The sequence below is a fragment of the Pygocentrus nattereri genome, chromosome 7 (assembly GCF_015220715.1).
Source record: "Pygocentrus nattereri isolate fPygNat1 chromosome 7, fPygNat1.pri, whole genome shotgun sequence".
Classification (NCBI taxonomy): domain Eukaryota; kingdom Metazoa; phylum Chordata; class Actinopteri; order Characiformes; family Serrasalmidae; genus Pygocentrus; species Pygocentrus nattereri.
The window spans coordinates 21,097,060-21,123,168 of record NC_051217.1 but is presented as its reverse complement, the minus strand read 5'-3'; the positions used below and the strand labels follow the sequence as shown (position 1 = coordinate 21,123,168).

Below are 26,109 nucleotides of genomic sequence, written 5' to 3'. Positions count from 1 at the left end.
TTGCTGATGTGAGAGGTCAGAGGAGAATGGACAGACTGGTTCGAGATGATAGAAAGACAACAGGAACTCAAATCTCTGAGCAATGTTTCCAACACCTTGTTGAAAGTATCCCACAAAGAATTAAGGCAGTTCTGAAGGCAAAAGGGGATCCAACCTTTTACTAGCCTTTTACTACCAATAAAGTGGCCGGTGAGGGTAATTTTACTAAATAAAATGACAGAAAACGGGTAAAAAATGTGCAAATAAACTAGATAATCTTATAATAAGTGCAAAACAATCACAAAATAAGAAAAATTAGAAATATCAACTAGCAATCAGTGACAGCCTTCTGGCAGGAAGGATCTGTTATTGTAGCTTGTTGAGATGGTCTGAAGACACTTAATTTATGTTTTAAGTGCTGTCCGATTATTTAATTCTCTGACGTCGACTGTGTTTGTGTGGTTTGACCTGGGCTATATTTTTTAACCAACCACAAACTTTACAAAGCTAACATGTCATCTTTTATGGTGCATGGTAAACTGCAAAGTAGCATATATAAGAAAACAATTAAGATTATTTTAAGAGAATATTTGAGAAGCTTTTTTCGAGAATGGCATTTAAGAACATTTGGTAACACTTTAGTATAAGGTATAGGTCATAACGCTTTATGACACCTACATAAGCTTGTCATGAAAACTGACATAACCCTACATTAATGTTTGTAAATGCTTATTACAACAGGTGCAATTCATTATAAAGGTCACATTTGCTGGTTTTGATCAAAGTTAGCCAAAGTAGTCTTTATGACAGATGATGCCTATTGGTATAAGCATTTATAAACATTTGTGTAGGGTTATGTCAGTTGTCTAGGCGAGCTTATGTAGATGTCATATAGTCTTATGAACAGAACCCGACAGTAAAGCGTTACTGAACATTCTCATTGACTTCTTAGTGTTTGTCTTAGGAACCTTTTAGGAAACATCTGTTTATAGTTTATAGCCCAGTTTTGGGGGAAAATGGCTCGACTTTCAGTAGAAAAACAAACTGAGTTTTATTTATTTTTATTTATTTTATTTAACTTTTATTATAAGGGTTTAAAATGACATCACCATCTATTTGACTGGAGAGAAGAGTTACAGCCTCATACGACGCCCAGCTTCTGAATGTAGCTTATGAAATATGAAAGTTATGAAGAATATGATGAAGTGCGATTTGGAACCACTAGTGGTTCCCAGGAGTTTAAGGCTACGAGAACTTTCGTGAATCCAGCCCCAGATTGTCTGGCAGATCTGATCTGATCATACAAGGCCTCGCTAAACTTTGTTACCTAACTAGGTTACAGTAAACAGCTCAAAGCGCGCTCCTAGTTTGTTTACCTCTCTTGTCTTTTGTCTTGTTTTGCTCTGTTAGCCACTTGCCTGCTAAATGAAAGGAACTTCTGTGGTTTCTGATAATGTTAGTCTAGCAACAAGAGGGCAAAGAGAGAAAAGAGAAAATCTGCTTTAGGGGCAAAGCTGATGTGGAAACAGAGTTACGACATTAGCATGTTAGGGTCAGCGTAATGGACGTGCAGAGACGAGTGAAAATCAAACCGTATTATGTACACAGATTGTGTAAACAGAAAGCTATAACAGCAGCTCTGATTGGGTTTCTCTTTTTAGAAGGAAATGAGTAATGTTCTCTCTCTCTGATCGTTACGAGGCTGCTGTCCTTTTGATGCGAAATGAGGTTGGATGGAATAAAAAGGCTGGATAGTAATTAATCCCGAACAGCCTAAAAAACATGATTTTTTGATAGACGGACAAAAGAGTAGAGATAAGAAAGCTCTCTGATCAGACATTTAATTTCAGGTGTTTAATAAAATTTCTTTTTCCCTCTCTCCCTGTCTCCCTCTTCCTCGCTCTCTCGCTCTCGTGCACCATTAAACCTCAATAGTCCATCCGTGACGGCTCCTACATCACTTTACTCCTCCAGCTCCTCATCAGCTCAGTGAGTGTAAAGGCCAGCGGGGCTTTTCTCCTCACTCTGCAGAGCTGAATTAGTCAGGAATGAGTAAAATCAAACTGACCTGGTCACTTTAAACTCTACAACTCTGCAGAGGGATTCATTATGACATTCTTTAATCAGGGCTGAGTGAACACTTCTTCAGGTGGTACAGCTGGTGCTATAAAAGCTGCAAGAGTTGTAGCACAAATACATTTTAAAAGACTATATAAAGCAGCACGCTAAAGCTTTAAGCTTTAAACTCCTTGGGACCACCAATGGTTCCAAAATGCACGTCATGTTTTTCATAACATTCATATTTCATAAACTACCTTCAGAAGCTGGGCGTCGTATGAGGCTGTAACTCTCCGTTCCAGTCAAATAGATGGTGATGTCATTTTAAACCCTTATAATAAAAGAAGCTGAACTCAGTTTGTTTTCTACTGAAAGTTGAGCCATTTCTCCCCAAATCTGGGCTATAAACTATAAACAGACGGCGTCTCTTCAGTGAACTGCTCTGTACACATTACATTTATAAAATAACACAAAGAGCGTCTGAGATTTTTGGCTTTCAGCAGTAAATTGTAAGAATATTTGTAGATTATAAAACACATGTTCTCTTAATTTGAGGGGCTTTTATAAAAAACAACTAAAAATAATAAAAATTAACATTTATTTCAAGCAGCATTTATCTTGCATCATTGAATGCGAGGAGATCCACACCAGCAGGATCGCATGTATGGTTGAAGTCATAAATTTCAAAACGGGAAACGAAATAGTTTATTGTCTAAACATGAGGCTCAGTGTTATAATGCTTAATTTACTCAGTTAATCCTGAAAATGGCCTTTCGCCCGAAGCCCGCTGGGATAGGCTCCAGCACCCCCCCCGCGACCCTGACAGAGAAGCGGCTTAGAAAATGGATGGATGGATGGATGAATCCTGAAAATGGATAGAGGCTAAAAACAGTATATGCAGCAGGCACAGCAGGGGACGCCTCCATCTCTGAAACTGGAGACGTCTTTGGGTTGACAATTTTTCAAGCAGGTAATAGTTCATGCCTAAACCTGTTGCTGGTTTTATGTATATGAAACTTTTGGGCATTTTGTGCTTTGCAAAGCTCTTTTGATTGATTCTTATGCTGTGCACTTGTCCTCAGTGATGGCCACGAGAGCTGGCAGGAAGGCAAGGCCCAAACTCAGAGCGAGGATGCAATAAGATCTGCGACACCCTAGTGAGCACAAATCTTGTCCCATTTACATATTTTTTTGTCGAGCGACGCATGTTGTATTTACTCTAATCATACAAAAATATTAATAAGCATTTAGCAACACAAACTGTGCTCTGAATCTGCTCACACACTTGGCTGATCGACCACATTTGGGATAAATGCGAGGAAACTGGGAAAGAAAAAAAATCCCGAGCTACAGCTTTAAAAACATCCTCACGCCAGGGAATGCGTTACAAACTTTCCATGGGAACACCAGTGACCTTTGCATGCGCTGTTGACAGTTAGAGACACGTAATTAGACATAAAAATACACTTAATGATAATTGCAGTGCAGGTCATGGTGGGAAAGTTAATGAAAAAGGTACAGATTGTTTCACCCAATCCCACAGTGTTAGAATATATATATAGAGAGAGAGAGAGAGAGAGAGAGAGAGAGTCATGTATGAGCCAAGGGGAATTCCACCCGACATGCTCTCTGTTCTAGAGAAACAGAATTGTTCACAGTGGTGTTGATAGGAACCAGACGTCCACCTCTAAAAGCTCCCTCATAGAAAGTTACTACATGAAATGGTTATGAATTCACTGTCTGATGCCTGAGACACTGTTTGACAATAGTTTTGAGAAGATTTTGGCCTAAAATGTGTATTTTTAAATAAACCAAGTGGTCCATGCAAGGTGTTGTTAGGCCATTTTGCTATACAGTGGATTCATATTACATAATTATTTAAATGCTATTATATAATTACATCATGAATTACATAGCTGCTTAATATATTTATGTAATAATCTTTAATAATAATAATAATAATAATCATCTTTATTTATATAAAACTTTTCATGCCAATGGCAACTCAATATGTTAAATATGATAAATCTAACAGCAATAGAAGAAATTATGAGTATTGATTTAAAATCACATAAATGACAGATCAAATTGAAAACGTTATGAGACATAGCGTTTTAATTAAATGTTGATATGTTTCAGATCTGAGCTTTGAGCTTGACTGTATAATTAAAGGTAAACTGAGCACCACAGTTTAGAAGAAGAATAACTGAAAGAGTCTCTCCACGTTTGTAGTGTTCTATGGAAGGTTTTTGCGGAAGGTCAGTATCTGCAGATCTAAAGCCCATTTCACACCAGACGTGGTAATCAGTGCCAAGTGCAATATGCTCCTATATTAACCAAAGTAGCCTTTCACACCGGCCACCATACGCTTTGGGTCTCTTTCTGACGCGTGCCATGCAGCATGCCAGCAGTTTCTATGCAAAAACAGTAAAGAAATACAACAGTCTATGCTGTAATATACAATCCAGGCTAATAAACAAATCAGCACATCTAGTTTAAACTCTTTGACAGGTTGACTGAAATCCCTTGAGTAGGTTAATGTTGAACCCACAGTCGTCTCCTCCTCTTCACATAGAGATACATCACCTGGTAAGAAAGCCAGCAACGGTCAAGGCAGCTAGTCAAAATTTAGTGTTGATCTCTTTTATATGAGTGATAAACGGACAATTCTGATGTTTATATTACGTGAAAACGCAACACGAACAGCAAACGCTCTTGCTTACAGAGTGAAATAACAAGCGGAGCAGTTCCAGATTAGCAGGCACGCTGCATCGCATCTGGTGTGAAATGGGCATAAGATTACGCACTGGAACATAAACAGACAGACGCTCTGTGATGTAAGCAGTGCTTTAATTAAGCAATAGAACACAGAGGGAGTGTGTTATTGCGAAATAACATCCCGGCTGTGATTTGGTCGCCATAGATCATCACAGCTGTGATGTTATTGGTGATAACACACGACCTTGAGTGTTTTACTGCTTTAATACAACAGTTAAAGAAAGAAATGAATAAACTGGCCGTGAACGCAGCGTTTAATATGTTTTAATGTTCAGTTCCTTCCTCCAAATTATAGTTCCTTAAGGAGCAGCTTGTTGCTACGTCAGAGTAACGAGCTCCACCCACTCGCTGCACAGCCAGCAGTTCGCTATCCAGCTCCACACAGACCGACTGACAGTTTGGGAATTTAGTGTCGTCTCATCTTCAGAGTCTGACCAAATTGGCTGTCGGTCAAATGTGATCTTAAACGTGTTTGTTTTCTGTTTGTGCCCAAAGTAAGAAGCGAAGACGTTCAAATGGCTTGAGCGTCTCCTACTGCTGTCAAAGTCAGTGCTTAGCAACGGCGTCTCAGCAGAGCGATACAGTGTTTGTAAAAAATCTGTGATGTTATGGTGAAATAACAGCACGGTTAGAACACCACTCAACCAATCAGCTCACGTGTTGTATAAGGTCATTTAGAGCCTTAAAAACTAGCAGAACTTCTATCATGAACGATACAGGTAGCCAGTCCAGTGCTTTCTAAACGGGAGTGATGTGATCTCTCTGCAATAGTGCTGTGAGGATCCAACAACAAATGCATGAACAAATGCATGAATAAGTTTCTCAGTGTCTCTCTGAGAGAGAAAAGGCTCAACTTTTTCTCAAAAGATGAAATGCAGGATAAATTAATTTTATGTATTTATATTCCGAATGGACTGGTTTGAGGCTGCTCTTCTGACTTTTTCTGTTTGCTATTATGTAAAAATGCAAAAGGTCTGTCAGATGTTTTATCTCTCTGCAAAATAAGACTGTGTAACACAACAATGACTTTTGATCAAAGCATGTTTTACTTATCGCTGGTGGTAATTGTGGTTAAAAGAGTGTTAAAAGAGGCTAAAAGGGCAAAAAGAGTGTGAACTCTAGCTCTGAAATGCTGAGGCCCTGCCGACAGCTTCACTCACCTGTGACGGCTCAGTGAAAAGGCCTGAATGTGGAGTCTCCTGCACGCTGTGAGGAGCGTCTCCAATGGGAGAGAGAGTAGGATGCAGAGATATAGCGCTTTTCTCTTCCTCTTCTTCCTCTTCTTCCTCTTCCTGCTCTCTGTCTGCACATCCCCTCATCTCTTCATCAGAGGAGTCTTCATCAGCGGGTATCAGACCCACACTGTCACTCAGGGAGTCTGAATCTGAACAAAACAACAGCAAGAAAGAAACGTCATAGATAGACAGATAATGATAAAATAGTGGTACTGAAAATAAGCTATCTTTGGGGAGTAGTTTGCCTTAGAATGCCCCGCATTTACCTCTCAACCACAAATATGCTTTAAAAATGTGGTCTAGGCCAAACCCTCATCTCAAACTGTATTGAAATTGAGTGTGTCAGACATCAGGCAGCATATTCATAACCATTTCATGTACAAGGGGCAAACTTTTATTTATTTGTCAAGATTTAACGCACAATTTCTATTTATGAGCTGAGTTTCACGTTGGAAAAAAATAAAAGTGGCATAACTTCAAAACAGGCCACATGTGTTTTACTACTTTCCCCAATATGTTATAAGTATGGAATTTGACCAGGGGTGCCCAAATCTTTGCACATGACTGTATTTACTGCTCCTCTCTGAATCAGACTGTTGAGGGCTGCAGGGCAGCCGGCGGTTGGGTTCCTCTGCTTGTATTCTAGAGATGTTCCTCAGTGCATAATTACCTTCCTGATTGGCCTAACATGCCATGTATTTACTTAAAACTCTAATCGATATCTAAAGAAGCTGAGCTTTTATCGCTGTGTCTAAATTGACTTTGACAGAGCTGCAGGGACAGTGCAGAGTGGACAGTGGCAGTGACTGTGGACCCTGCTGAGCACAGCTTCAGCAACAAAAACACACAAACTTGCCATTAGTCTGTCTGTAATTACCAAAGCACTGACTAAAGACAGACAATTAGTGCTGCCCTCTGAATGTCAAAACAAATGGCAAGTCCGTTCAAGTATCGGCTTGATTCTTGCTGTAAATGTCTGATGGTTCTTACTGCCCGTTTAAATACTCATTTTTACATGACCCCACCCACTAGGCCTCACCATCCCCCTCAGTGGATGCTGTCTCATGAGCCGCTCCATTACTGTATTAGCTCAAGTGAAGTTTGTTAGATAAGTCCTCGAAGGGGCGAAATGTCAAGTCAGCAGTCAAGACAAGCAACCACAGACTTCAGCAGAAAATCTGTTTGCTTTCCAAAGCCGAACAAAATGGAAAAACTATTTATAAGCCGTCGCAATAAAATACTTAAAAAATACTTAATATTTCAAAACCATAACTTCGATTTCTGTCCAAACTAAAGGCTATACAACTAGCAAAAACCAAAGTAAAAAACAACAGTTTTAATCAATGTTTATAGCCAGAAAAAGCAATTATTCACAACACGTTTAGACTTTTACCAATCATACTGCTTAATTACATCAGTCTGTTTAACAGTTGACTATTTACAAGGCCATGTACACCGATCAGTCATAACATCATGTCCTTATTTCTACACTCATTGTCTACTTTATCAGCTCCACTTACTGTATAGGTGCACTTTGTAGTTCTACAGTTACAGACTGTAGTCCATCTGTTTCTCTGATACTTTGTTACCCACTTTTACCCTGTTCTTCAGTGGTCATGGACCCTCCCCATGGACCTTCACAGAGCACGTACCATGTGCAGTAACAGTGACGTTGTGGTGGTGTGTTAGTGTGTGTTGTGCTGGTCTGAATGGATCAGACACAGCAGTGCTGCTGGAGTTTTTAAACACCTCAGTGTCGCTGCAGGACTGAGAATAGTCCACCAACCAAAAATATCCAGCCAACAGCGTCCTGTGGGCAGCGTCCTGTGACCACTGAAGAAGGACGAGAGGATGACTAACACAAACTGTGCAGCAGCAGATGAGGTATCGTCTTTACATCTACAAGGTGGACTGATGAGGTAGGAGTGTCTGATAGAGTGGACAGTGAGTGGACACAATGTTTAAAAACTCGCAGCAGCAGCGAACTAACACACCATCACCATGTCAGTGTTTCCGCATTGATGAGAACGATCCACCACCCAAATAGTACCTACTCTGTGAGGGTCCATGGGGGTCCTGACCACTGAAGAGCAGGATAAAAGGGGGCTAACAAAGTATCAGAGAAACAGATGGACTACAGTCTGTAACTGTAGAACTACAAAGTGCACCTATACTGTAAGTGGAGCTGATAAAATTGATAATGAGTGTAGAAACAAGGTCATAATGTTATGCCTGATATATGTATACTTTATGTTGTCAAAGTGGCTGAGAGCAGCCCCTAGTGGCTTGGGGCCCTGAGGCTATATTACAGAAACTTCCTATTTTCTGTCCTCAATTTAGGTCTGATAGATGAAGATGTGATTTTGCACAATCAGCACCATCACTGTAATATTTCATCATCAACATTAACACACTAAGGTAATAAGAGGGGCGGTAGAGTTTGTGTCTGCAGTGTCTGAGATTAGAAAAGCAAAAGGAAAAAATCTTACAGTGAAAGCAGCGTTTTACAACAGAAATATGTAGCCTCATTATGCTGGTAGTAAACTACGCTGAATGACACAGCTGCCTAAAAACCATAGAAATGGACCTTAAACAGACATTAGGACCCTGATGGGGTTCATCCTAAAGTTAGGACAGTATTTAGGAGGTTTAGTCTAGTTAGGAGTTTGTGTGATACTGTTTTCTTATCTGAAGTTAATGAAGTTAGGAACTGTTATTCTGCAATAGTTACTGTCCTAAATTCATTCCTAACTGAAGTCGTCATGGAGACTAAATACACCAGATTTCAGAGTTAGGACGTTTCTATAATACGGCCCCTGGTCTCATGAAACCAGGATGATCCAGGCCTGTCTACACATACTGACCTGACAAGCTCAGCGAAGGAGAAAGTGGAGAGCTCGGAGGTGGAGGTGACCTGTGTAGGTCTGTAGGCCTTGTAGAGTTTGATGATGGATGAAAGCAGTCAGATAAAGCCAAAGAATGATCCTCTAGGGATGGTGACTCTGCAGACAAAGGAATTGAAGCCTGCTGGGGTATGGGGCTAGGACACTGTGACTGGGAGTTAGCTAGGGATGGGCTGGAGGTTGGAGAACATGAAGGTACTGTGAGGACTACTGGTCTTGGGCTAGAAGCTGGATATTCTGATGTATACTTGAACACTACTGGTTTTGGGCTTGAACAAGGAAAATGTGAAGTAGACTTATGGTATAATGGTCTTGGACTGGTGGATGGAGAACATGAAGTGGACTTAAGGTCTAATGGTCTTGGGCTGGTGGATGGAGAACATGAAGAAGCTTTCAGGTTTAATGGTCTTGGGCTGGTGGTTGGAGAACATGAAGTAGACTTGAGGTCTAATGGTCTTGGGCTGGTTAACGGAGAACATGAAGAAGCCTTCAGGTTTAATGGTCTTGGGCTGGTGGTTGGAGAACATGAAGAAGCTTTGAGATCTAATGGTCTTGGGCTGGTGGATGGAGAACATGAAGCCTTGAGGTCTAATGGTCTTGGGCTGGGGGATGGAGAACATGAAATGGACTTGAGATCTAATGGTCTTGGGCTGGGGGATGGAGAAAATGAAGTGGACTTGAGGTCTAATGGTCTTGGGTTGTAGGTTGGAGAATGTGAAGTAGACTGGAGGTCCACAGGCCTTGGGCTTGATATTGCAGAATCTGAAGTGGACTTGAGGACTACTGGTGCATAATCTGAAGCACACTTAGGGACTACTGGTCTTGGGCTTGAAATTGTAGTGTGTGACTTGGGTGTAGGTGGTTCAGCAGATGAGGCTATCACTTCAGAGCTTAAATGATGGCCATCAGGAGATCCTGGGCTAAACATTGGGCCAGAAGAGAGAGAGAACACAGGTGCTGGACAGTTGGTTGGGAGCAAAAGAAAGGAATCTCTGTTCTGAGCTTCTGGATCACCTTGTCTCCAACTGCTCTTGGAAGACACAGGAGAAGAAGAAAGTGCTGCTTTTGTAAATGTGAACTTGGGTGTTAGTGGAGCAGAGCTTCTTGCCATCTGTGGTTTGGGTGAATCATCAAGTCTTGGTGACTGAGTTCTCTGAAGTTTGTGTTCCACTTGCTGATTTACACTTAATTTCAGCTTCAGGTCCTCTGATTTTGGAATCTGAAGCCTCTGGGATCTGACCAATGGTGACAATTGGTCAGATGGTGGCTTCTCTTCTGAAGTGGTAAATGAATCCTCGCTTCCTTGATTCAATCTTTTGGGGTCAAAAAAAACATAAAAGGAACATACACCATTGTTTAAAAGTTTGGAATCACGCGTCACATTAATAGTTGTTATTATTAACTGCAGTGTAGAATTAAATATCATATACTATGAATCAGAAAGTTTTCTTAGACACTTTACTTTCAAGCTTTTTAGCAACAATAAAAAGGCATTCAATGATAAATAATATACTTTGCCAATCTATTTACAGCAATTTTTTGCCAAAAAAATAACTCCCTTGAGATCTGATCACCACTAATAAAATACAAGGCATTCTAGATGTTAATTTTAAACTTTATTTTCTGGATAAGTTCCTTTGGAATCTATAGCTTCATTCATCATTATGGACAAAACTCTGAAGTTATAGAGTTTCAGCATCTTAACAGAATCATTTATTCAAGCGACCTTGGGTTTGTGAAAGGTGCTATATAAATGTAATTTATTATTATTATTATTATTTTTACACAAAAATTGTTTCTGTATTATTGAATGACTCCAAACGTTTGAGCAGTTTGTCCAGCAAAATGAACAAAAACATCTTATTTTGCTTTATACAAACATCAATGTTGGCACTGCAGCAGAAGCATAACGTTCTACAAATCAAAAACAGTATCATTTCCATTAAAACAGAACTCCCGCCTGAAGACAAGACATGCTGGGAAACTGCTTTTGTTTTCTTCCATATAATCACTTTCTTATATGTAGCAAGTCTTACTTTTGCTTATCATCTCCCTGCTGGACTCCAGATGAGCTGAACGCCAGAGGGCTGCCGACCATCTGAAAAAATTAAAACCACAAAAAACGACTGAGGAAAAAGCCTGGAGAGAAACAGAGGCAGGAGCTCAGAGAGGAGATGAAAACGGGTGAGTTTATATGCACGTCGTGGGGTCAGCTGTGATTCGAAACCTTCAAGATAGCGGATATCTTAGCCGCTCTTGCCTACGAGTGATTGGTGTGGCGGCCTCGGAGAATGTGGCCACTGCACCTCAGGTTTACCTCGTCTATCTCCGTGATACTCAGGCAGGATTTGGAGGTTTTATCCGGTCGTTCTCCTCCTGCAGGGCTGGACACGGCAAATAGCGACGCACAGTATTTGTGCAGGTCCATCTCCTCAGCTGCAGCACAAAGATACAAGCCAGAGAGATTATATGACAGGAGTGAGACATATTTCAGCAAATCAAAGTGGAAAATAAATACAAAAACACATTTAATACAATATTTTCAAGTCAATACGTTATTCTCTTGGAATTTTAGGGTTCCATCTGACATTTTTGTCAACTTAACATTATGTGAGTCTTTATCTAGAAAACAAACAGGTTCTATCTGTGAGCCAATCATCACTTCGAACACATACAAGAGGACCAATCAGGTTCTGCTTCTTTGTCATGTTGCCGCTCTGCTCAGTGACTGCAGGAAGTGTTTCTAAAACTTTATGAAACATGAAAACATGTTGCTGAAACTCTGCCGGTCTTCTTACAGCTCTTAAAAAAGTCTTAATGTCTTAAATTTTATACATTTAAAGCCTTAAAAGTCCTTAAATAGTGAACATTTGAATTAATGGGGTTTTAATTACAACATAAACATTCATTTCATTCATTTGTCCATCTCTTCTTTTTAAAAATAAGACGTTTCTGATATAAACAAAGCTCACGTGGCCTTTAGACTGACCTGCTACACTCACTCACTGGGACAGTTCATTACAGTAGCTGGTCTCTGTCTCACTAAAGGAAACTTAAACTAATGGTTTCTACCTAAAATTGACCTCTACACTGGACACAATATTTAGCACTGACTTTTATAGGTAATCTGCAATGTCTTTTGAGTAAGAAAACCATGATTTGTCCTAAAACAAGAAATCAATCACATAAAAATAAATAAATAAAAATGAAATGTTATTTGAAAGCATTAAACGTAATGTTCTGATCATTTAGACGTCTGTTACAACACTAATGATATGCTTTAAAATAAATTACAAGTAAACTGCTTGTTTTTCTTGTCCAGATAGAATTCCAAGCAGAAAGTCAGTTCTTAGGGTTAGAAGGTTCTGTCTGCATCTGACCTGTACCAAAAAACTTTTTCAAAATTGACGGGATTTTTTTTACGTTTAGAATTAATTTAGGGTGTCTGTCATTTTCATGTTCCACTTGTCAGTTTTTATTAAGATTAATTGACCCTTATTAGTCCCACAATGGGGAAATTTCATTGCAGTGAAATTGCAGTGAAACTCCACATACACACTAGTGAGCACACACACTAGGGGGCAGTGAGCACACTTGCCCAGAGAGGTGGACAGCCCTATCCACAGCACCCAGGGAGCAGTTGGAGGTCAGGTACCTTGCTCAAGGACACCTGAGTTACGTACTGTTGGCTCTGGGGATCGAACCGGCGACCCGCCGGGCACAGGGCCGGTTCCCTAACCTCAGGCCTATGACTGCTGTTTGTAATGCAAAATCTTCGAAGCTCAATATCTCAAAACTGCTCAGAACACAGACAGAACCTTATAATTCCACTCCAAGGGGACAAAGGCCCAATCCCATTTCACTCCTTGCCCCTACCACTTAGCCCTTAGCCCTCCGTTTTGCGCGTTCACGTCTAGAATTAGGGTGTCCCAATTTCTGTTGAAATAGAGGGGTAGGGCGAAGTGTTGGGGCTACATGGCCTCCAAATGGAGGTTTTTCGAGAGGAAACACTCCAAATATAGTGTTATGAAAAAGAAAAAAAACGCAAGATGGCTGTGGTAGTGACCAAAGAAAAAATTACAATGACCACTGTATTATCTTTGTTTAATGTCATTTCAATGTATTATTGAAGTTAGCTAGCTAACTTTCCCGTTCCACCTTAAACAGTCTGGCAGCTCTGACGCCTGAAGCTCCAAAATGTAACTGCTGCTCCATTTAAGGTGGAACAGGAAAATTCGAACAAGAAGCTGGTGAATATCTGACTTCAGCTTTGTATCACTGAAGAATTAGGGGGTGGGTGATAATGAATAATTGCCCCCTCTTTGAAGGCATATCATGCCCTAAAAGTAACTAAAGCCCAGCAGTGAGGAGCTGAACTTTACCCTCCTCTGCTGTCACTGCAGATGGGCAGGGTCGCCTACAGAGCAGCGCTAGTAGCTGTTAATGAAGTGACTTTTTTTTTGTTCGTTTTTTTCAAAGGGCAAGACTACAACTGCTACCCCTTGTAACTACAAGGAGTTAGGGTGACATACAAAAACAAGGGGTAGGGGTAAAAAGAAGAAATGGGACTGGGCCAAATCGTTAAAAGCTGAAAAAACATTTGGTGCAAAACAGATATGCTAAGTCTTGGTTTGGGCACTTCGGTCACATTCCATGCTGTTGCTGATTTTACAAGGATGTATACAAGTAAACCTCTACAGAGATACACTTCTGCACATTAACATGCACACTTGCTGCTTATTTGCTGATACGGCTGTCATGATCATGACATTTTAACTGACAATTAACTGTCATACAGGAAGAGGCCATCCCCAAACAGTTCCCACAAAGTTGGGAGCATGAAATTGTCCGAAATCTCTTGGTGCTGAAGCATTAAGAGTTCCTTTCACTGGAACTAAGGGGCCGAGCCAAACTCCTGAAAAACAACCCCACCCCGTAATCCCCCCTCCACCAAACTTTACACTTGGCACAGTGCAGTCAGACAAGTACCGTTCTCCTGGCAACCACCAAACCCAGACTCGCCCAACGGATTGCCAGACAGAGAAGCGAGATTGGTCACTCCAGAGAACACATCTCTACTGCGCTAGAGTCCAGTGGTGGCGCTTTACACCACTACATTCGATGCTTTGCATTGCACTTGGTGATGTAAGACTTGGAGGCAGCTGCTCGGCCATGGAAACCCATTCCAAGAAGCTCTCTACACTGTTCTTGAGCTCATCTGAAGGCCACACGAAGTTTGGAGGTCTGTAGCGATTGACTGTGCAGAAAGTCGGCGACCTCTGCGCTCTATGCGCCTCAGCATCCGCTGACCCCACTCTGTCATTTTACGTGGCTGACCACTTCGTGATTGTGTTGCTGTTGTTGAAAAGCAGTCTGCGGGCCTAGGTGTTTGGTTTTATACACCTGTGGCCATGGAAGTGATTGGAACATCTGAATTCAATCATTTGGATAGGTGACCTGAGTACTTTTGCCAATTTAGTGTATATTCGTTTTCTGAACATTTTGCAGTTTCCAGTCACGGTAATGTATCGTTAAGCTCATGTATAGAGTCACATCTGAGCCTGACCACAGATCTGAAAGTCGATTCCTTTGAAACCATCGGGATAGCCGTTTTGGAAATGTATGTTTTTCCTGGCGGTTCGTACTGCTTGTCAAACTTCTGCGACATTTCTCTGAACTGTTTTTTCTACTGTATCCAATGGCAGCACTTTCTTGGCTATAAACCTTGTTAGACTGTGGGTCAACATGCGCCATCTGGTACTGTCAAACTGATATTTAGATACTCAAAGAGTCCTCCAGAACAGTCAGCTGCCGGGAAGAATCTGGGGAGCTGGTGGGCTGGGCTGGTGGATTCGCAGATTGTTTCTCAGGTTTGTTGCATCAGCACCTTTCACAGCCACCATTTTATTGCAAATCCTCCAAGTATTTGGGTTCTTCTTTTTCATTCGGCTTGAAACCAAAATGTACCCACAGCGGTGATACTGTGTTGAGCTTCGCAACTACATCCGAATCCATGTTTGTTTCAAAAGTTGCTCATGACAAGTCATTTGCAAATTACATGTAAAATAGTTTGCTTGCGCGCTCTCGCTGTTTGCACGTCGAAGTGAGTGTGACTTACGAATGCAGCTTGCACGACATTAAGCTGCGTAAGCTTCTACTTGTTAGCTAGCAACATCAGCGTCGTAGCTCCAGTGCTACAACCAAATAAGCCAATTTCACACAGCAAACATGCCTTGGCCTATTAGCTACATTTGGATTAAAATGGGGAAAGACATTTCTCCCTTCAAGATGAACATTAAGATGAACTTGTGCTCACTCAGTTATTTGTCTCACCTTATTTGTTGTGATGAAAATGCATGTAATTCAAATTCTGTTTGAGGGGCTTGAAATAAAACAACTAGAAAACAATCATGGCCAGCAAAAATCATCGTGGTTAGCTCAAGTAATCATGATCCGGCGGTTATGTAAGAATCAAAACAGGTCTATTTGCTGAATTTGATATATTGGGAAAAAAAATAAAGCAAAAATGTGGAATGTGCAAAAGTTTTTTATTCCATTCTAAAAATGATATTTCAGGTAGGAAATCAACATAATGTGTCATTTGATTTACTTATTAACTGCATGCTTAAGTAGTAATGAATTAGATTTGCTTTCTGACTTACATCTTACACTTCTGGATTGACAGTCTGACTTTTTGCATTTGTTTTGATGTGAAAACAACAAGCGTAGACTTTTTCTTCATTCACAACAATGACTCCTTATCAAATTCAAAACATAATAAAACACAGGCACACAAGTTTACAATCTTCGCTTTCCACACAGTTTCTCTGCTTCTTTCAATGAACAATGGGAAATAATTCCTATCAAATTATAACATATTGTAAATGCAATGTCTAAGCGTCGCTTATGCAGCATCAGTCCTTTGAGGTTTATAATAAAAGAGCAGCACACAAACACAGGTACAGTGAGCGTCTACAGTCGCTGCTAGAAGGACATCAAGGACACAGAGTGACAGTGAATGGAGGACACTCATTTGGAGTCCACTCACAGAACTGACTCCTCTGAATGAAGACTAATGAATTCATTTCCTTTTAAAATATTTGAACGGTTACGTAAAGTCAACACTTTCATATCCTCTATTGGACTTGCAACAACGGTTATCAGGAAATAGCCCAAAGGAACAAACGGCCAAAAGCAATTAACTCGCAGTGAAGTCCTGTCCAAATGCCATGCGCAAAACACATGTTTTATTCATAAGCGCGGACCACCTCGCCGAGGAAAAGCCTCGATTTCCGAATTCTCCTGAGTCAGACACCTTTCGATTCGTCTGCCGAGACTTCATTCTGTCGGACTTATAACAAAGCTAGGACAAGCTGTGGTCTCGAGGGAAGAGGGTCAGGAGTTTGACCCGGGACCTCTACGCCTGATTAAAAGTCACATTTAGGACTGGAGCCTCAGCAGGGAGGCGTGTAAGAGGAGCTAAAAGACCTGACTGAAAAGGAGAATATGAAAGAATTCACATTCAGGAGGCAGAGAAGGATTGCGGGATTGCGTCAGAAAGGGTGAAGGTCAGGGAGGTGAATCGCTAGGAAAAGATTCAATTATCGGTCTTTAAGAAATGATTCAGTGCATCCTGAAATCTCTGATCTCTTAAACTACAGCCACACATATGACTGATCTTTGTACATATGTGTGTGTGTGTGTGTGTGTGTGTGTGTGTGTGTGTCTGTGGGTGGGTGTACACAGCCAGCATTTTCATTAAAGCCTTTTCTCCTTGTATCTATACTCTGTCTATTTCATCAGCTCCACTGACCATATAGGAGCACAGTTACAGACTGTAGTCCATCTGTTTCTCTGCATACTTTGCCTACACAGAGCAGGTACTGTTTGGGTGGTGGGTCATTCTCAGCACTGCAGTAACACTGATGTGGTGTTGGCATGTTAGTGTGTGTTGCGCTGGTCTGAGAAGATCAGACACAGCAGTGCTGCTGGAGTTTTAAACACCTCAGTGTCACTGCTGGACTGAGAATAGTCCGCCAACCAAAAATATCCAGCCAACAGCGTCCTGTGGGCAGCGTCCCGTGACCACTGATGAAGGCCTAGAGGATGACCAACACAAACTGTGCAGCAGCAGATGAGCTGTCGTCTCTGACTCTACATCTACAAGGTGGACTGACAAGGTAGGAGTGTCTAATAGAGTGGACACTGAGCCAAATGCGTCTCTGTAATCAAGAGCTGAAGCACCCCCTTCTGTCCATACTGCCTTGTCTATGTTTGGCCTGTTTTGAGTAATAATAATAAGCTGACTAAAAATCACACACTAAATAACACTGAGCCACTGAGTAATAAACTGTGTCACTTCCTGTATTGGAATGAGCGACACTAATCATACATGCATTCCTGCTGGTGGGGGTTTGCTCGCTCTCAAAGATGTAAATAAAATGTTAGTTGAGTGCTAACAGCACCCCCTTCTGGGGAATCAGAATTATTCAGGAGAAACAAATCTGTACATTTGACAAAATAAAAATTAATGAAACCTTTAACCTGTTTTTTTCACAAAATTTGTACTATTTTCATATATATATATATATATATATATATATATATATATATACAATATATATTGTATATATTAATATATTTGGGATGGTGACTGAAATTGCAGAGAGAAACATTTCATATTCAAACCTTTTGTGGCTGTTACTTTTTAATGGTGTTGTTGCTAAGTTACAGGTGAATAACGTGAAGTGATACTTATAGATATTCGTCCAGAGTGCCGTTATCAGGAGACATTGGGACGTATGGAATGCCTCTCAGCCAGTCACAGTGCGAGACTGGGAATACTGCAACTTCCACGTTTACACTGTCGTTCTGCGACTCTTACCCATACATCACCGATAGCGGCATGAAACCAGACAAATGTTGGCATGGTAACCATCAAATATTGCACGACAAATAGAGGTAAGTTTTAGAAAAAGGCAGGAGGACTCTACGAGATGTTTGGCCTCCATGGCTCTCAAAAATCATCCAGGTTATTTCATCACCACTGTCGATGGAAAAAGTTGGGAAAACTGAACGCTTGATGGAACGCTCTGCTCACTGCTGCAATTTGCGGAACATTGCCGCTGGTACACCGTTAGAAATGAAGGTTCTGTTCAGGTACATTTTTCCTTCATCAAGGTACAAACAATGTAAACGTTCCCTCAAAGGTACAACAGTGGTTTTAAGGTCTGATTGTGAACCTAAAATGAGTTTTTCCAGGTGAAAAGTTGGTATTTGTACCTTTTCATAACTGAATGTTGTGTTATGGTTCAGTTATGTTCACTGACTGAAGGTACTGAGATGGACCCTTGAGGGTTCCACCCCAGTGACAAGACAGTGACAGTTTCATACTTTTATTTCTGAGAGTGTAGTCGCCAAATTTTCATCCAGTTCGCCATCGTCCGTCTACCGCAAACATGCAAACGCAGCATAACTGTGTTAAAATGAACATCATTGTAACTGATTCCATTTGATTATCACGTTGTAAAGTCGATCGCATCTCCACTTTCACGCTGATGGATGCAGGCATTTTTACACCTCTCGTCAGGCTGCAGAGTGCAGAGAGGTGCGCGGGGTTGGGGAGAGTAGTTGGAGTTAGAGATCGAGGATGGCCTCTTTGACAGATGAGCTCTGTAGCTCTCTGTTCAGCTCTAGAACTCAGACCCAATCTCACAGCACAGCTGTCAGAAACCTCCGTCAACCCATCAGCCTCTCCACCATAATAACAGCCTGTGATTAGCCTTCAGTGCGGCACCGTGATGGATTGGCACTGGGGCTCCACTGACCTGAGCGGTGAGGGAGTGAAAAACGAACTTTCCTGGAGTGCAGGTGTGCGTGTCAGTCTTTGTGGGGCTGTCGGGTTGGAGAGGTTTGTAACGATTTCATTTATTGATCGAATCCCTGTGCGTGGCAAGCGCATACAGTATGTATAAACATCTATTTCTCCATTGCTGTGTTTGTGTGTTGGAATGATGCTAACCTGTTAGCTCCTCGGCAAGCTGTGTGGGTGAGCGCATGAGCAGGTCCTGCTGGGAGCTCGGGGCAGGAAGCAGACGATACGATTCTAGCGGAGCTCTGAAAGACAGAAAGAACATAGACCTCAAGCAGCAAAAGAGAGTCCAACCAGAATATCTACCTGTTTTACTGGTCATAAGGCCGTGGCACACTGACCCAATAATCCCCAGCAAACACCAACACAGGCCCAAAGATGCTGACCAAACAGAACTGTTCGGTTGTTGTGACACACATACGTTTGATTTCTGAGACAATCTAGCACGTTCTCACCCCATGTACTCTGATTTATTCTGCTGGCGAGGCTCTTTTCTGGACATTTCAAGAAAGAGAGATGCCGATGATGGAGAACAGGGGAAAGCACTCTAGAACAATGTGAACGAGGGGTGAAGATCAGTGTGAATTTAGAATGTGAATGCGGAGCACATTTAGATGAGTGTGAAAGTGGACGAACATGTTAGAACAGCGCGAAAGTGGACATATGTTCTAGATCAGTATGACTGAAGGGAGAGGAACAATGCGAACTGAGAAAATGTTCTTCGCATTCACACTATTCTAGAACATTGTTTTCCATTCCCACAGTTTTAGATTATGACTGTTCCCTCATTTAGACTGTTCTAGAATGTTCAGCCTCATTTCCGCATTCACACTCTCCCCTTTTGTGGTATTCTAGAATGCTCTCGCTTTTTTTTTTTACACCATGCGAAATGTTCTCGCCTATTCATACTGTTCTAGCATGTTCTCCCTTATTTGTCCATTAACACTGTTCTAGAATGTTCTTACCTATTCACACTGTGCTAGAATGCTCTTGCCTATTCACACTGTTCTACAATGTTCTCCCATATGTGTCCATTCACATTGTTCTAGAGTGCTCTTGAATATTCGCCTTGATCTCCCCTTTTATGCTATTCTAGGATATTCTCTGCCCATTTCACACTGTTCTAGAATGTTCTTCACTATTCACACTATTCACACAGGAATGTTCTCATTCATTCACATTGTTCTAGAATGTTCTTCTCTATTCACATTGCTCAAGAGTGTCCGCATCCGTTCACGTTGTTCTAGGATGTCCTTGTCTATTCTCACTGTTCAGGAATGTTCTCGTCCATTCACATTGTTCTTGAATGTTCCTGTCTATTCACGTTGCTCTAGAATGTTCTTGTCTATTCATACTGGTCAGGAATGTTTTCGTCCATTCACATTGTTCTAGGATGTTCTTGTCTTTTCATAATGATCTAGAGTGTTCTCATCCATTCACATTGTTCTAGGATGTTCTTGTCTATTCACGTTGCTCTAGAATGTTCTTGTCTATTCATATTGTTCAAGAGTGTTTTCATCCATTCATGTTGTTCTAGGATTTTCTTGTCTTGTAACCACTACTGTAGAGTCCACTAATAGTTTTGCTACAAAGACATTTGATAAGGGAGGGCATCACCTGGGACCATGTATAAGTTGTGTGGTGTATGGCAATTGAACAGCAAGTTAGGCTGACCTACAGCAGTCTCCTGAGGCTGAGAAGTATACAAGATCATTTTAATGTACAATAGGAAATGTATAAACCAAAGTAATTTTCAGCTCCCAACCCACACCATCAAACAGTCGCCGAGTGAGTGACCATTACCCAACACAAATAAAGTCTTGATGAAGATGGGAAGAGGAACTGCAGCGAGATTTATCTAGAGCCCTACTGACAGAAAACCAGTTTGGTTACAGTCTATTCACACTGTTCAGGAATGTTTTCGTCAATTCACATTGTTCTAGAATGTTCTTGTCTATTCATAATGATCTAGAGTGTTCTCATCCATTCACATTGTTCTGGAACATTCTTGTCTATTCACACTCTTCAGAAATGTTCCCGTCCATTCACATTGTTCTAGAATGTTCTTGTCTATTCACAATGTTCTAGAGTGTTCTCATCCATTCACATTGTTCTAGAATGTTCTTGTCTATTCACTCTCTTTAGGAATGTTCTCATCCATTCACATTGTTCTAGAATGTTCTTGTCTATTCACACTCTTCAGGAATATTCTCATCCATTCACATTGTTCTAGATTGTTCTTGTCTATTCACAATGTTCTAGAGTGTTCTCATCCATTCACATTGTTCTAGAATGTCTTCATTTATTAACACTGTTCTAGAATGTGCACTCTCCATTCACACTGTTGCTTTCAGTTGTGGAAGAGACTAAAATAAACCACCAGTGACAGAATGCTGGTATTTGTTGTTGCAGTAAATCAGGTTATATTTATAATGGGCTCAGTGGAGTGATGGCATCTCCAGCTCTGTTCAGGGTCAATAAACCTGAGTCTGACAGTTTCATGTGTTCTTTAATAAGTGCCTAAACAAGTTCATTACAGGTTTTACAATTAGCATATCGCTGCTGTCGGAAGAAAATCTTGTATCACCATTTTTGATGTTTTCCAGTTTTTGACATAATTTGAAAGTACCTGTTACCCATTACACTGATTGTAAATTTCGTGGTGAATGGACCAAGGAAAACATCCCAAAATGACTTGGAAAAAATTCCAGTTCCATTGAAGTCCATTAAAAGTAAAGCAGGTTTTTTCCTTCTCCTGTAAAGTTACCATTGTGGAGATATTAGGTTTTCTTCCATCAACAGCAACATATTATGAAGTGAAAAAGTCCTGTTTTTACCTGTATGTCTCTATAATTCTAGCACTTTCTGTTTGAGTTCTGGATCGCATTTATATTAATACTTAGTTACCCATATACACTTTGCCTGTGGCTTATTTGCTCACCACTAATGACTGAGGCTTTTGGAGGCATGCCATTAATAAGCTGACTCTGCAGGTACATTCGTCTAAGCTTAGTGTAAGCTTGTGAAACAGTGATCAAAAGGAAAAAGGACAGTTTCCATTCTAACCAATGGAATAAACCTCTATGTTGTACGTTACAGTGATTTTATCAGAGTTAAGGGATGTTGCTAGACATGAAGCGGCACAACATCACTGTAACACACAGCCTACTGTAGATTACTGTTACAGTGGACTTTTAAAGACCAGTGACAAAATACATTAAGATAAATAAATTCCAATATTCAATATACACTCACCGGCCACTTTGTTAGGTACACCTGTTCAATTGCTTGTTAACACAAATAGCTAATCAACCAATCACATGGCCGCAACTCAATGTATTTAGACATGTAGAGGTGGTCAAGACAACTTGCTGAAGTGCAGACCGAGCATCAGAATGGGGAAGAAAGGTGATTTAAGAGACTTTGAACGTGGCGTGGTTGTTGGTGCCAGACGGGCTGGTCTGAGTATTTCAGAAACTGCTGATCTACTGGGATTTTCACGCACAACCATCTCTAGGGTTTACAGAGAATGGTCCAAAAAAGAGAAAATATCCAGTGAGCAGCAGTTGTGTGGACGAAAATGCCTTGTTGATGTGAGAGGTCAGAGGAGAATGGGCAGACTGGTTCGAGACGATAGAAAGGCAACAGTAACTCAAATAACCAACCAAAATCTCTGAGGAACGTTTCCAACACCTTGTTGAAAGTATGACATGAAGAATTAAGGCAGTTGTGAAGGCAAAAGGGGGTCCAATCTTTTACTAGTACCTAATAAAGTGGCTGGTGAGTATAATTTCTTGTTAATAATAATAAAAACAAAACAAAAATAAAAAATTCAATAACACTTTTTGATAACAGGCCCTAATAAACAGGAACTTGCTAACTATTTAATAGTTCATTAGTACTTATGCTACAGTAACATATGAATTAATAAATGATAGGATTTTAATTATTTACCATTGACTTATGATATAATGATATAATCATTCAAGAATTACAATTTCAAATTCTACAAACAGTCATTTGTCAAAGCTTGTTAATAATGAGTTATTTGATTCTCATATTTTAAAAATAATATAAAATAGTAAGCATTTAATTAGATGCATAAAACTATTCAGCATTATTATGAATGAATTGTCTACATTCTGTAATATAACTATAAAAAAAACTTTAATGCTTTACTGATTTGTGTCACTGAGAAAATGGTTAATAATTCACACAGAAGCACTTATTAATGAGCAAGTAACAACTGTACCATTATTAACTACCATTAACAAACTATTATATAATTATTAGGTCATTAGCTCATCAGTTCATTCTTTTTTCCATATCTATTTATCTATCTTTCTTCTGTATCTGTGGTTCTTCTCTATATATTTGACGTTTTAATTCAGTTTGTGTATAATAAGCCTTTGAAAATGTCTGTTTAACCCTGCCTTGTTAGGTTGTACTAGATGTACTAGATGTTTCACTCATCCTGTCCTAGAAGCACTGCGAGTTCATCTTAGCACATCTCACTAACTCACTATTTCTTCTGTAATAAGTTTCATCATTTGGTTTCCAAAGTAACCTGAGCTTTCATTTTGATTGGCTGTTTCACGAAACTAGTTCCACAAAGGCATGTCTAATGGTTGTGGCTGAGAGACGCTGAGAGACCGGCCGCTTGAGAAACGCTGTATCACGGCTACAGGACTATCTGGACTGGGGACCTGATCAATGTGTAATCACAGCCCGGGCCAGCTGCTTGGGCTGCCTGGACTTGTAGTGTTCAGCTGCATGAGCTGCGCTACATTGCAGCTACGAGGCCTCTCTGGCCGGTTGCCTAAGCGATGCTACATCAAAGCTAAGATGGCACATGGGCTGGTGGTGTTTGGTTGCAATACAATACTATGCCTTCACAGCTGAGGACCGGGACGGGCTCCTGTGAGATGCACCATAGTTGTGGTGTGAAACTTTCCCCTACAGCTAAGGACTCTTTCAGGGCTAGCTAAGTGACTCTATAGCGTGGTCAGTGAAATCTCACTGTTAGCTGTGGGAACCGTAGAGTGTGTGTGTTCTTTTTTATGTAATGATTATGCATTTTGTTGCTTTCTTATTGTAAAGCGTCCCTGAGCATGAGAAAGATACTACATAAACAAAAGTGTTGATGATGATGAACTAAGGTTTCACTGCATGAAGCCGGCCTTTCAGGAAGAGTTGAGCCAGAGTGGGTTGCAGCAAGAATAGGCTCAGAATCCCTGGTTTAAAGAACTATAACTAATAGATGGGAAAATATAGAAATGCATTTTTGTCTGTATATGGAAAAGCCAATGTTGGTTTAACCATCAGACCTTATAACATTATGCATGACACCACAATAACTCTAATGACTTGGCATATTAATTTGGGAATCAGATAATGCGTGCAGTCATATCCAACTATCCATTCTGTAATGGTCAATACGGATGTGAATGCAAACAGCATGTTGATTCCTCCAACATCAAAGAGCAGGATGAAGCTAAAGAGAGCTGCAGTGTCTGAGCGTATTTCAGAAAACCCAACTGAGCTTCCCTTCGCTGGCCCTCAGGCAGCTCCTCTAAATCCTCTCCTCACCCTTCAAACAACAATTTAACATACAAGTGTATTACAAGAAAAATCCAAAAAGGAACGTCTCGCTCATTCTCTCTTTATTTCCCTTTCTTTGCCTCCTTCTCTCCTTTTTGGCTATTTCCCCAAAGCTAAGTCTCGCTCCTCCACACAAACACTGGGCACCATGCGTCCTGTTCCTCTGCCGACTGTAATATGGAAATAAAAGGCAGTTTAATGGCTTTACAATTGAGGCCCTTAGAATAGCCGACCCAAAAACCATGGCAACAATATAACACTTATGCAACAGAGACACAGCTCAAAAAGCTTAGCAGGTTTGCTGTGAGGGAGAAGCAGTTTGGGTGACAGAGAGAAAGTGTTCAAAATCTCCTGTTTACTGTTCTTTTACAATATGATTTAATGCAGTTAGTAAATTATAAAGTTTATTTTTATGTAACCAGGTAATTATGTTTATATTCTGTATCAGCAAGTTCCAAAAATGTAAAGGATGTTTTTCCTTTCTGCAAATCAGGTTGTACCGACAATAATAAATTCAAATTTCAGACAACCTTTTCAAATGTTATGATCTATGGTGGACAGGGTTGATGTTTGGTAGCAAATAAGGTGTTTAAGGGAGAGTGTTGATGGTGGAGAACATTGGAGTACAGTGGAGAATGTTGACGGTAGAGAATGTTGGAGTGCAGTGGAGATTGTTGATGGTGGAAATGTTGGAGTGCAGTGGAGAATGTTGATGGTGGAAATGTTGAAGTACAGTGGAGAATGTTGATGGTGGAAATGTTGGAGTACAGTGGAGATTGTTGGAGTACAGTGGAGAATGTCGGAGTACAGTGGAGAATGTTGATGGTGGAAATGTTGAAGTACAGTGGAGATTGTTGATGGTGGAAATGTTTGAGTGCAGTGGAGAATGTTGAAGTACAGTGGAGAATGTTGATGGTGGAAATGTTGGAGTACAGTGGAGAATGTTGATGGTGGAAATGTTGGAGTGCAGTGGAGAATGTTGAAGTACAGTGGAGAATGTTGATGGTGGAAATGTTGGAGTACAGTGGAGAATGTTGATGGTGGAAATGTTGGAGTGCAGTGGAGAATGTTGATGGTGGAAATGTTGGGGTACAGTGGAGAATGTTGATGGTGGAAATGTTGGAGTGCAGTGGAGAATGCTGATGGTGGAAATGTTGGAGTACAGTGGAGAATGTTGATGGTGGAAATGTTGGAGCACAATGGAGAATGTTGATGGTGGAAATGTTGGAGTACAGTGGAGAATGTCGGAGTGCAGTGGAGAATGTCGGAGTACAGTGGAGAATGTTGATGGTGGAAATGTTGGAGTACAGTGGAAAATGTTGATGGTGGAAATGTTTGAGTGCAGTGGAGAATGTTGAAGTACAGTGGAGAATGTTGATGGTGGAAATGTTGGAGTACAGTGGAGAATGTTGATGGTGGAAATGTTGGAGTGCAGTGGAGAATGTTGATGGTGGAAATGTTGGGGTACAGTGGAGAATGTTGATGGTGGAAATGTTGGAGTGCAGTGGAGAATGCTGATGGTGGAAATGTTGGAGTACAGTGGAGAATGTTGATGGTGGAAATGTTGGAGCACAATGGAGAATGTTGATGGTGGAAATGTTGGAGTACAGTGGAGAATGTCGGAGTGCAGTGGAGAATGTCGGAGTACAGTGGAGAATGTTGCTGGTGGAAATGTTGGAGTACA

At 40.7% G+C, this 26,109-nt stretch overlaps 1 protein-coding gene across 3 annotated transcripts in view; it reads right to left on the bottom strand.

The window, feature by feature from the left end:
- zbbx (zinc finger, B-box domain containing) overlaps window positions 1-26,109 on the bottom strand; it is a 90,919-nt gene that overhangs the window by 16,264 nt on the left and 48,546 nt on the right. For all 3 annotated transcript variants that reach the window (XM_017723606.2, XM_037539857.1, XM_017723607.2), the window contains exons 11-15: window positions 18,975-19,069; window positions 11,271-11,389; window positions 10,990-11,051; window positions 8,915-10,266; window positions 5,976-6,199 (exon numbers count right to left, since the gene is read on the bottom strand). In XM_017723606.2, the coding sequence (XP_017579095.1) occupies window positions 5,976-6,199; window positions 8,915-10,266; window positions 10,990-11,051; window positions 11,271-11,389; window positions 18,975-19,069 (1,852 nt within the window). The remainder of the gene's footprint in view (window positions 1-5,975; window positions 6,200-8,914; window positions 10,267-10,989; window positions 11,052-11,270; window positions 11,390-18,974; window positions 19,070-26,109) is intronic.